Raw genomic sequence first — 12,664 nt, 5'->3', positions numbered from 1 at the left:
ACCACAACGGTACCAGAACATTACTGTTCTGTAATTCCGGGTTTCAAAGAACGTCTAGCTTTCTCATCTTGCCATCTCTGGTAGGACTCTCCGACCCCGGGCCTCTGTGATGTGTGAGGACGCTGGTCACGGGATGAATAGACCCGTCTTCCTAGAGCAGTGGTCGGCAAACTGCGGCTCGAAAGCCACGGTTTGCAGCTGTTGACTAATGAGTTTGCCGCTGTTGACTAATGAGTTTGCCGCTGTTGACTAATGAGTTTGCCGACCACTGTTCTAGAGCATCGGTCACACCCAGAGATTTGCTTGCTGGAGGATTATGGGAATACCTGCCACCTCCAAAGCTCTGTTGTCCCAGGGCCCAGCAATCCACAGCGTCCTGTTCCCTCCTGTGCTGCATCTTGCCAGTACCCATGACAGTTCAAAGAACAGAACACCTTTTATCCCCTGAGTAGGGAAATCTGATGCTTTTGTGTTTTTATTAAGAAATACATTACTGCTTCCGTGGGGTTAAAGGGGCAGACACAGATTAGGATAACCTCCCTCAGGCCTGGGAGCAGGTGCCAGGGGCTGGTATCAATGAGCCGGAACCTGTCATTTCTCGGCAAGATTAAAAAGACCTACAGAACCAGCTTTTAAAATCCAGCTGGTCAGCTTACTTCCAGTCCGTGCTGTACAACCTTCGCTCCCACAATCCAGCTTGTCTCCCTGACACCGTTCACCCCATCCTACGCTGTATTTACAAACGCCTGATTACAAATAGCATGTCTTAACGCTGAGTCCTTCACCATAACTCCAAAGAAAAGTCCCTCCTTCTCACCATTCCATTGGCTTTTAAATCACAGTTTTAAAGTGTTATAATTTTTAAAATTTACTTTCAACTTGGAATGGAGGTTCGGTGGTTGGGGAAGTTTGAAAAGCAAATGTGAGCGCAGTCACTGTGAGTAGGAGGCTGGCTCCGGGGTGGACGCTCCCTGAGCGGGGACCTGAGAGGAGGGACAGCCGAGCCCGCGCCAGTTGTCTGGAACCAAAGGACACTCTCGGAGGCTTAGTGGTTTCTACCACCGCGAAGAAGCAATGGGCCATCCCATTCCTGCGAGTGAGAAACTGCAGGAAGCAGGGTTCTGGAAAACCCTCCAGGCTGAAATGGAAGCTTCCCTCCAGAGCAGCTTCAGAATGAGCACTGGACCCTGGAGTAAAGCACACACCACGGGAGAAAACTCTCAGACCCAAATCTGTCCCCGTGAACAGAGGACAGCAAGCCCTGCCCGCGTGCCACAGTGGGTGGGAGCGTCGTCCCATAGGTGCCAGGTCAATTTCTGGGCAGGACACCTACCTAGGTTGTGGGTTCAATCCCCGGTTGGGGTATGTACAGGAGGCAACTGATTGATGTTTCTTTCTCTTTCCCTCCTCTAAAATAAATAAAAACATATTCTCAGGTGAGGATTAGAGAGAGAGAGGACAGCCAAACTGAACAGGCTGGCCTCAAGAAACAGAAATATTAACAATATATCGTACTTATTGAGCAATTCTGTATGTGTCTAGCACTGTGCTCTTTACTCATTCAGTTCACAGAACCCCACCTTATAAATCATATTTTAGCAGCTAAAGTTTAGCTCATTGTTCCCAGTTCAGAGGTAAGGAAACTGAGGCTCGACAAGGTTAAATAACTTAACCAAGAACCATTGATGATAAGTGGCAAAACCACCATTGAAACACAGATCATCTGATCCCAGAGTTCAGACACGTAGCTGCTGGAATGTGATGATTTTAGTGTCCTCAAAAGACCTACTTAGCAAAACTGAGGCCTACCAAGTTTTCATTCTTAAAGTTGGGTGAAAACTGAAATGTTAACGATTTCGTCATTTTTACTAATTTATTTATAATTACTATGCTTTGGGACATTTTCATTTGCAAAGTGAGTACTGATAAAATAGTATACTAAAAACTTTTCACAGGAGAGTATTTGTTTCCACATACTCTCCTGTACACAGATGGGGTCAAGCCCCAGAAAGTGGCAGCTCCCACCCAGCTCCGCAGGCCACAGCACTTACAGGACAGCTCCCCCAGAGGGCTCACTTCTTGATTCCCTTCATGGGATGGTCACGTAGTAAAGTACAGGTGAAAAGAAGTATCTCTTCAAGCTTGTAATAACACTAGAAGCCTGGTGCACCACATCCGTGCATTGTGGGAGGAAGGGAGTGCCTCAACCGGGCCTGCACCCTCTCACAGTCCAGGACCCCTGGGGGGGTGTTCAACTGCCGGCTTAGGGGGAGCGGCCTAAGCCAGCAGTTGGACATCCCCCGAGGGTTCCATAGCACTGCCATGGAGGTGGGAGAGGCTCCCGCCAGCTCCACTGAGCCTCTAGCCGTGAGCCCAGCTTCTGGCTGAGCGGCGCTCCCCCTGTGGGAGCACACTGACCACCAGAGGGCAGCTCCTAGGTTGAATATCTACCCCCTGGTGGTCAGTGCACATCATAGCAACCAGTCGTTCCACCATTCGGTTGATTTGCATATTAGGTTTTATTATATAGGATGACAAAAGACTTGAAAACTTGGCTCTGCTGCTCACAGCTGAATGGGCTGAGGCAGTAGAAAGGCACTGGTCTGAGTTTGTATTGATATAGGTTGATTTTTTTTTTTTAATTGGAAAGGGAAAAACGATGGTTTGATAAAGGTAACTCACAACATGACTTTGTAGACTGTTTTTGCAGTTAAGTGTTCTCAAGCAACAACTGGGAAAACCACAAATATTTTACTAACTTATGCTTCCAACCAATGGCTGCCTCAGCACTTTTGAGTACTTAGTACTCTCTCTCCCCTTGAGAACAACCAATGCCTGGAAAGAACACATTATTGGGGAGATTGATGGTCTTGAAAGAGGCACACGAGGTCATTAAAAGTCACTCCTTTGAAAGAGGAGGAACTGTAGCAGAGCAGTAAGCAATCAGGGCCAGGCAACAGTCAGAGCCGAAGACAGTGGGGCAGAGTCAGTCAGAGCAGAACAGCACTGTCTGAAACTGAACCCTGGGCCAAACTCCAGTCTGGGGGGGTAGGGAGGGGGGACCATGGTAGCCCTCATACTCAGACCCTCAAAAAAGCCTCAAATGTCCAGGTCAGGGGCAATCAGCTCTGGAGCAAAATCGATTTGTTCCTATAGGCAAATTTCTCAAATTCCCAATCTCAGCCAATAGGCCTGATTAAGATTAAGCAACAGACTCACAATCACAAGTCATCAAGCACACGAGAAAGAAGACCATAATGATAGTCACAAACTACACAGTCAGTCAATAAAGTACATATTTAGATTCTCAAGAACTGTGGATGTTGGAATCATGAGACACAGAACATAGAATAGCTACGCACATGACACTTAAGGAAATAATAGGTCCAGTCACAAGGACAGCCAATGAAAGAATGAGAAGTTTAGAAAAAGGCTGTGAACTTGGACAAATAAAACATAAAACTGTTTCAATAAAAAACTCCATCATCAGGTTAAACATTAAGTCAGACACAGCTACAGAGAGAATTACTGAACTGGAGGCTATACATAAATATTTTTTTTTTTATATTTTATTGATTTTTACAGAGAGAAAGAGTTAGAAACATCAGTGAGAGAGAAACATGGATCAGCTGCCTCCCGCACATCTACTGGGGATGTGCCCACAAGCAAGGCACATGCCCCTGACTGGAATCGAACCTGGGACCTTTGAGTCCGCAGGCCAATGCCTATCCATCTTCTTGAACAAGAGCGAGTGGAAGAGCGGGTTGGGGGTGCGGGTCCGAGCGCGGGGGCAGGGCCGCCGCCGCCGCCGCTGGGTCCCGGCCCGGGGCTCTGGGGGCCGCGTGCTCCGACTGGCCGCCTAGAGTCGCGCCCTCACGGCCCGCGGGCCCCGGAGGGAGGCTCCCAGCCGCCTCTGACCTCCGGCCTCCTCCCCGCCTCCGCCACCTCCCGCCCCCGCGGCCCTTCCGTGCCGGAGAGGAACGCAGGGTGCCCGCGGCGGCCCCGCCCCCTCGCCCTGCGTGCCGGGGGCGGGGCTGAGTCTGCCCGGTCTTTTGCATACTGCACCCACAATACACCGCGGTTTCTAGGACATGCCGGGATGGTAAAACTAGAACAATATATAGGGTTTTACGTGATCAAAGACACCTTCCATAAAGCGCAACGATAGGAGGTGTTCTGTGATGCGGCGCTGTAAGAAGCCAGGTCATGTGGAAGCGTAAGCTATGTCGCTCTAAGTGTAAAAATTATTAACCTGGCCGCCTTTAAAGGCTTGGCGCACGGGAGCACCCCTAGTGCTCTCCGTGCAAATCATCGCGGGCTCCACCAGATCTCCTATGAAGTCAAATGCTCCAGGCTAGCTTGGCCAGGCCCACTCAGTGGCTGCGGTGGGCCCATTTGGCGACCTAGGCCGTCTCGGTGCCCCGCCTCTCCCCTCATTGGCCAATTTGGTGTTCCGGGCGGCTTCTAGCCGGGGTGCCAGGCTCGAAACCAGCGTTCGTCGTGCGCCGGCTGGGGACGGGCTCTTATGACTCCTGAAACCCTGGCATGAGGGAAGAGTGGTTTGTTGAGCCGCGTTTTTCCTCATCTTTCACACCTGCCTGTTATTTACTGTTTCTAGTAGCAGCACATGTCTCCTTTTTCCCCTACCGCCTGGCACATGCCCTCATTGACATTTATTCCTTACAACGGCTTTTTGCCATCCTTCCCGTTTCCTTTTTCCTCTATAAAGTGTGCTGTATACTTCGCAAGCCCCAGGACTTCAGTAATTCGCCCCAACAGTCACTGCCTGCCACGCGCTTCCACTCCCACCACAGCCCCTACTCACTCCAACATGCTAGGCACATGCCCCTGACCGGATTTGAACCTGGGACCCTTGAGTCCGCAGGCCAATGCCTATCCACTGAGCCAAACTGGCTAGGGCCTACATAAATATTTTTACTGGCAATTAAAACCCAGTTTGAAAATTGAGTGCTGATCAAAGAGATCATGAGTTACCTTTCTTCAGATACGCATCATTAAAATGGCAGCATTCACAGTTAAAAAAATAAGGGAAATTCATCTTTCTTCACAGGAAAAGCCTTTTGATAAGTAACTCCCTGAGACTCAGGCAAAAACCCTTGTGTGTGGGAGAAGACACAGGTGCTTGTATCCACATGGAGCCCAGCCCTGGAAGCATGCTCCAAAGACTTCAATCAGTGCTTGTCTCTGAGGGGGAACCCCGCGGGGCTGGGGCAGGGGGGGGGGGGGGCGGGGAGAGGGGGGAGCAGGGACAGCGGAGGGATGAAGGAGGATGAGGGAGGGAGGGTGGCTGCCTGTCCCGGGCATTCTTTCACAGGTTTGGATTATTTGTTGTATGTATTACTTGTTCCTGAAAATTTTCAAGTTCAGGGAGGAGGAGGAGGAGGAGGAGGAGGGGGAGGAGGAGGAGGAAGGGGGAGGAGGAGGAGGAGGAAGGGGAGGAGGAGGAGGAGGAGGAGGAGGAGGAGGAGGAGGAGGAGGAGGAGGAGAGAGAAGAAGAAGAAGAAGAAGAAGAAGAAGAAGAAGAAGAAGAAGAAGAAGAAGAAGAAGAAGAAGAGGAAAAGAGAGACACGGCTGCATGGCTCTAACAGGAGAATATTTGTAAGAAACTTTTTAAGAACAAAAGCCTAAAATTATTAGACAACATAATGACCTTGTCATCTCTCAGAAATTTCCCTGAACACAGCAGGTACAGCACTACAGAAAATGGTTATCATTTCCACTGTGTATGTGGGGTGGAGCTTGGAAAACATAGGACTTTGTGACAGAGACAAACACAGTACGGAATCTGACAGGTCAGCTAACTTCATCCCAAACATCATGTTGCCTATCAATGGACTGTGACATGTGACATGGGTCCCAGGCCACTCCTCTGCTACAGGGGTACTTTCCAGAGAAAGGTGGAGAAGCCGAAACAAAGGAATTTTGACAGAACAGAGAGAATGTATATTGTTTTGTATTACCTGTCAAGAGGAGCCATTGACCAAACTTGTACTTATCTATGGTTTCTTACCCCAAAAAACAGGAAAGAAGAAACTGTATGATAAATAGAACATTCTTCCATTGGTTGAATTCAGTAGCCTGAAGAAAACGAATGATTAGATTAATAATGTTACAGTTTAGATCCACTGGTTTCACCAAGTTGTGCATTTTATTTAGTACATGAACCAAGTTCCCAAAGAGAAAAAATATATATATTTTTAAATCCTAGGCAGTACCTATTATGTGAGATTGGGCAAATTACTCTTCTTCCCTAAAACCTCAGGTTCATTTTACAAAGTAAAGATTATTTTCTTAAAACATCCTCAAAAGATTGATCTGAGGATTTAATGAAATTGTTTAGAACCTTGCAGGTGACAAGGACAAAAGGGTAGTTATATTGCTATGGTTATCATTAAATCTTCACTAAAATTGTAGTCACAAAGTCAGGTTAGGTTTACTTTCTATAAAATAACCTTAGAAGAAAGTTTATTATAAAGTTAAGAATACTGGCATTAATTATTAATTATGAACTTAAGAAACCTTTAAGTTTTCAAGAACTTGCAAATGCTTAGGAAGAATCACAAACAAATAAACAATTATTTGCTGTTTACAAAGCAATCAAGTACTTCGATTGAGTAGCCAGTGGACAGAGAAGTTTAAGACACACTTTCTGCTCTTAGTCCCCAGCTAAGAAAATAAAATCAACCCTCTTCAAATGTCAGGTGACAATAAAAAGGAGTATTTGATTCATGATTTGTCTCTTGCCTGCCTCCAAAAATAATTTTAAGGTGACTCAAGACTATACCTAAGTATTACTGAATAACATGATTAAATGTAAGTTCTATTCACTTTCTGTGAAGCAATACTGTTAGCCAAGTTTTAATAATTTTATGTTTAAAATTATTTAAATCCTTCTAAAATTTATAATTCAAACTGTTTAAACCAATTAAATGGAATTCTCTCGTCTGATTACTACAGCCTTGTCACACTTCACTGCACCACTATCTCATTAGTAATGCTTTGCCCACCTCTCTTATAAAAAGATGCACAGTTTGGCTCAGCAGTTAGCACACCAGCCTGAGGACCAAAGGATCAGGAGTTTGATTCCTGGTCAAGGGCATGTACCAGGTGGCAGGTTTCCAGCCTTAGTCAGTGCACCATCAATGTGTCTTTCTCACGTCTTTCTTTCTCTCTCCCCTCCTGGAAATCAATGGAAAATGTTTCCTCTGACGAGGATTTAAAAAAAAAAAAAAAAAAAAAGACACACATTAAATGTTGATAATTTCTGAAACTGGTTGCTGGATGCATGGGGATTGTTATACTCTTCTCTCTCCTTCTGCATAGGTTTGAAAGTCTCCGTCTTAAAACATTTTTCAAAAAGTCATTACTTGTGAAAGAAAAATATGCAGTGAACACAAACCTGTCATAGTGACTGGCAAGCCCCAGGCCGATCAAAGGGGCAGAAACCATCCCCATGGCTGACGCCAGGACTAAGATCAGAACCAAACAGAAACTACGGACGGCTCTCTGCGTCTGAGCGTCAGATACAGTTGGGAACAGGAGGAACCATAATCCCCAAACTAACACTGACCTACTCCAAGAATGGCGGTACGTGTGTCAATAGTAAGTGAACACGATATATTCCTGAAGCCACATGACCAGGGCCGATGGAGAAATGAATCACAACATCGGGATTCTTTGCCAGCTGGAAGTTTGACAGGTTTTGGTTTTGTTTCTCCCATAATGATGACACTGTCTGGGTAGCATTTTTTTAAAAAAACAACACAAGCCGAAACCGGTTTGGCTCAATAGATAGAGCGTCGGCCTATGGACTGAGAGGTCCCAGATTCGATTCCGGTCAAGGGCATGTACATTGGTTGTGAGCACATCCCCAGTGCGGGGGGTGCCGGAGGCAGCTGGTCGATGTTCCTCTCTCATCGATGTTTCTAGCTCTCTATCCCTCTCCCTTCCTCACTTTAAAAAAAAATCAATAAAATATATTAAAAAAAACAACAACACAAGATAGCATGACATTTAAAACAGAGAAAACAATTCATGAATAACAATAAAGTACTTCTTCCTTTACACTTATTATTGCTGTAAAAATATGTTGGTATATGAATCCTTTTCATTTGCATTTAAGTACTTTCTAAACATAAGAAGGCATACTTATCCCTATTCATCACCTGTAGCACACTAACTGTTCTCGGCACGTGGCCAGGCAGCCAGCACAGGAGCGGAAGTGCGGCCAGGGGGACGCAGGCAGTAACACGGTGATAACCACAGACCGTGTCAGCCGGTGTCAGGGCGCCGACACCAGACTTCCCCAGGTGACCACTTCTTAAGCCACATAAACAGAAGTGTCTAATCAATACATTGTACACCTGAACTAATACAGTATTGTGTGTCAACTATAATTTTAAACTTTTTAAATCATTTTTTTTAAATAAGTACTTTGATTCAAATGACTAAAGAAAGCTCACCCACTGAGAGTTCTCACAGAGGCCCAATCTGAACAGTCGCTGCTATTGGCAGACCTATAAAGGTCTGTGAAGTCCAGGCCCAGGAGCGACCCCACACAGCGGCTCACCTCCGTCCCCCCAAATCTCCACCCCCCACCATCTCCCCCGCCCCCCCCCCCCCCCCCACACACACACACCACGGACCCTCTCCAGCCAGCCAGGAAACGGACTCAGCACGTGCTCCTTCCACTGACAACGGAAGCTGACATGTGGTCTAGCTCATGAATCAGCTCCTGGTACAAACCCCACGGGGCAAGTGCAGGGCCTTTGACGTGGGGCGCACAGGCCTCTGACAAAAACGCCTCCTCTCCTGTGACCGCTCACCCTCTGACAGGAGGCAGCCCGGTGGAAACGGCCACGGGAGAAGCTTGTCCTGGCCCAGCTGGGGGAGGAGGAAACCCCCCCTCGAGGCTCTCCCTGGCCTGGAGCACACGCTGAGGCGGGAGCGGGGAAGGCCGCACACACTGTCCCTGGCCCGGAGCACAGGCTGAGGGGAGCGGGGAAGGCCGCACACACTGTCCCTGGTGGAGCACAGGCTGAGGGGAGCGGGGAAGGCCGCACACACTGTCCCTGGTGGAGCACAGGCTGAGGCGGGAGCGGGGAAGGCCGCACACACTGTCCCTGGTGGAGCACAGGCTGAGGGGGGGAGCGGGGAAGGCCGCACACACTGTCCCTGGTGGAGCACAGGCTGAGGGGAGCGGGGAAGGCCGCACACACTGTCCCTGGTGGAGCACAGGCTGAGGGGAGCGGGGAAGGCCGCACACACTGTCCCTGGTGGAGCACAGGCTGAGGCGGGAGCGGGGAAGGCCGCACACACTGTCCCTGGTGGAGCACAGGCTGAGGGGAGCGGGGAAGGCCGCACACACTGTCCTGGTGGAGCACAGGCTGAGGGGAGCGGGGAAGGCCGCACACACTGTCCCTGGTGGAGCACAGGCTGAGGGGAGCAGGGAAGGCCGCACACACTGTCCCTGGTGGAGCACAGGCTGAGGGGAGCGGGAAGGCCGCACACACTGTCCCTGGTGGAGCACAGGCTGAGGGGAGCAGGGAAGGCCGCACACACTGTCCCTGGTGGAGCACAGGCTGAGGGGAGCGGGAAGGCCGCACACACTGTCCCTGGTGGAGCACAGGCTGAGGGGAGCAGGGAAGGCCGCACACACTGTCCCTGGCGGAGCACAGGCTGAGGCGGGGAGCGGGGAAGGCCGCACACACTGTCCCTGGTGGAGCACAGGCTGAGGGGAGCGGGGAAGGCCGCACACACTGTCCCTGGTGGAGCACAGGCTGAGGCGGGAGCAGGGAAGGCCGCACACACTGTCCAGCCCGCTCCGCTCCGCAGGCCCCGAGGCCCGGCCTCTGGCCGCCGTGCGCCCTCATAGCACGGCTCCTACAGGGAAGGATGCTTTTCCTTCCAACCGGGTGCTGGGCGAGTTTCTAGGAATGTCTAGATTTCCACTTCGAGAGAGAAACCCAGGCCCTCTCTGAACCGGCCTGAGACGCCACCTGTCAGACTTCCCAGGTGGACCCGGGGCCTCCCAGGGAAACCGCGTTTCCGTGGCAACGACATGGGATGAGCTGGGAGGTGGTTCACGGGACAAACCTCCCCCGAGGCTGCCCCTCTCCGCTGTCCATGGCTCAGCCCGGCCGCTGGGGGTGACTGTGCTCCCCGCCTGGCCTGCTCCTCCCGGCTCTGCACACCTGAATGCAGTGAGCCCCGCGCCAGGCAGCCTGCGGGAAAGCTGGGTGGGGGGCCGTTTTGGAAAGAAAACATGAACATGGCTGTTGCCTCTGACAGGAGGCAGCCCCGGGGGAAACGGCCACTGGAGAAGCGTGTCCTGGCCCAGCCGTGGGAGGAAGAAACCCCCCCTCGAGGCTCTCTCACAGGAGGCCCTGGAAGCCCGCAGCCTTCCCGCCCTGAAGGACAGCGGTGGGCCTGCTTCTCAGCCTGAGCGCCCTGCCTGCTGAGCCAGGACGGGGTGCCTCCCAGCCTGAGTGCCCCCCTCTCCCGCTGAGCCAGGATGGGGTGCCTCTCAGCCTGAGCACCCCCCCATCCTACCCCCCCAGCTCCAGGACGGCTGCCGTCCTCTCAGACCCACTGCAGCCCAGCACCGCGGGGGGTAACGCCGCAGCAGGGCTGGCCCAGGCCATGGAGGAGGGTTTGCCCAGCCCCTAGGTTCTCACCTGAACTTAACCGTCTGCTGAAGGGTGCAGGCAGCGGTCCTGGAGGGCGGGCAGGGCGGGCACCCCGCGGCCGCTGTCCCGGTCACACACCCCTGAGCGCGGCCCCCCTCCCTCCAGGGGCCTCCTGCATTCCTGCCCGCGCTGGTGTGCAGCACCGACACCCAAAGAAAATACCTCCTCCCGACGTAAACACAGAGCCCGGGTGCGAGACAACAGGGCAGGGTGTCTGGAACTTGCTTTAAAGTAGTGGGGGGGGGGGGGGGGGGGACGGAGAGAGATGCCAGGTGAATAGGAAGATGCCAGGCAGCATGGAAGCTGGGTGGGCCCCGGAGCTCGTTCAGTCATTCTCTCTCCTTTGCCTGGGTTTTAAATGCCCATGACCGAGGTACTAATAAATAAATAAGTTCACGTTTAACGTCAAAACCCTCTTCCCAGGCTCCCCACATCAGCAAGGGGCAGCAAGACTCGTGAAGTACGGTAACAGCCATACGTAGGTAAGAACTGCCGTTTGAATTTTAGCCCTGCTATTCTGGCTTCGGCACTCGCTTACTTGCTTAATCATAAGGTAGTTGCTTCAGCTTCCAGGTTGAGACCTGGAGGCTGAGGCGGTTTTCCTGTGCCTGTGGGCCAGGACCACAGGAGACCGATTCCCACTGACTCAGTAGCTTCAGGAGTAGAAACTGTAGATAACCTTTAGAGACTAACCACTGAGCTCTGCTTCTGTACTATCTGCTATCGCAAGACAGGGCCACATTCCAATGTCCAGCAGGATGTGGCTGGGAGCCGCCCTGCAGGTTGTTCCCAGCATTTAGAATTTAGAATTTAGAACAAAGGAAAATTTCTGTGGTTTAGACCTTTAAAAGGACTGCCTACACCTGGAACGGCGCGGTTGTGAGTGTGAACTCCACCTGTGTGTGGCGCTCTCGCGGCCATCCTGGCCAGTTATTTCAATAAGTCCTTGCCTGCTTTTTTAATCAATTAGCAGCCTCCGGGGGTCTTATTTTGAATCTAGGGTTCGACCCAATAGCAACTCACTCTCGAACTTTTCTGGGGCTTTTCCCCAGAAGCTCCCAGCCACCTTCCAGGCCCAGGAAAGGTCATCCCTGGGACCCTGGCCATCTATCTCGCTGTCATGGAACCCCGCAACCTGCTCCCCTTTAATTCCAGCGGGACCGGAGGCGACGTAGGAAAACTGCCGGCTGCTGGGGAGGGCGCGGCGGGCGCTCACCTGCCGGAGGTCCCCGGTGGAGGCGCTGAGGACGAGGGTGGGCAGGATCATGAAGCAGGCGTTGTAGAAGAGCACCCCGTACTTGCCCAGCTCCTGTGACAATGAAACTCTGCTCAGCACTGTCCCACCGCCGCAGCGCGTGTCTGCACTGAGCACCCACCTGGCAGCTCTGGGCGGGCCAGGTCAGCACATTCCCGACATAAAATGCTGCCCTCGGGGTGCACTGTCACCTCAGAACAAACATCTGTGTCCCATGGGAAGGACAGATATCACGGAGGGAGATGGGTGACCTCCAAGGTGCCACCCTTCCCTGACATCCTCACTTTCTTTAAAGCAAGTGTTAGGAACTCTGGGACAAAAAAATAAATTAATTAATTTAAAAAAATAAAAATAAATAAAAAATGTTAATAGACTGCCCCAGCTGGTTTGGCTCCGTGGACAAAGTATCAGCCTGCGGACTGAAAGGTCCCCGGTTCGATCACGGTCAGGAGCACATGCCCGGGTTGTGGGCTCAATCCCTAGTAAGGGTCGTTCAGGAGGCAGCCAATCAATGCTTCTCTCTCATCATTGGTGTTTCTGTCTCTCCCTTCCTCTCTGAAATCAGTAAATTAAAGAAGAAGAAGAAGAAGAAGAAGAAGAAGAAGAAGAAGAAGAAGAAGAAGAAGAAGAAGAAGAAGAGGAGGAGGAGGAGGAGGAGGAGGAGGAAGAGGAGGAGGAGGAGGAGGAGGAGGAGGAGGAG

At 51.1% G+C, this 12,664-nt stretch overlaps 1 protein-coding gene across 5 annotated transcripts in view; it reads right to left on the bottom strand.

The window, feature by feature from the left end:
- SLC35D2 (solute carrier family 35 member D2) overlaps window positions 1-12,664 on the bottom strand; it is a 60,508-nt gene that overhangs the window by 7,387 nt on the left and 40,457 nt on the right. For 2 of the 5 annotated variants that reach the window (XM_084898988.1, XM_084898989.1), the window contains exon 8: window positions 11,926-12,018. The exons of 1 other annotated variant lie outside the window; for it this stretch is intronic. In XM_084898988.1, the coding sequence (XP_084755114.1) occupies window positions 11,926-12,018 (93 nt within the window). Of the gene's footprint in view, window positions 1-4,023; window positions 4,541-6,031; window positions 6,100-11,925; window positions 12,019-12,664 lie in introns of those variants that run through there. 2 more of the 5 variants (XM_084898990.1, XM_084898987.1) reach the window with 2 other exon arrangements.

Source organism: Pipistrellus hanaki, assembly GCF_964339955.1.
Source record: "Pipistrellus hanaki genome assembly, chromosome: 11".
Classification (NCBI taxonomy): Eukaryota; Metazoa; Chordata; class Mammalia; order Chiroptera; family Vespertilionidae; genus Pipistrellus; species Pipistrellus hanaki.
This window is presented reverse-complemented; position numbering and strand designations above follow the sequence as displayed.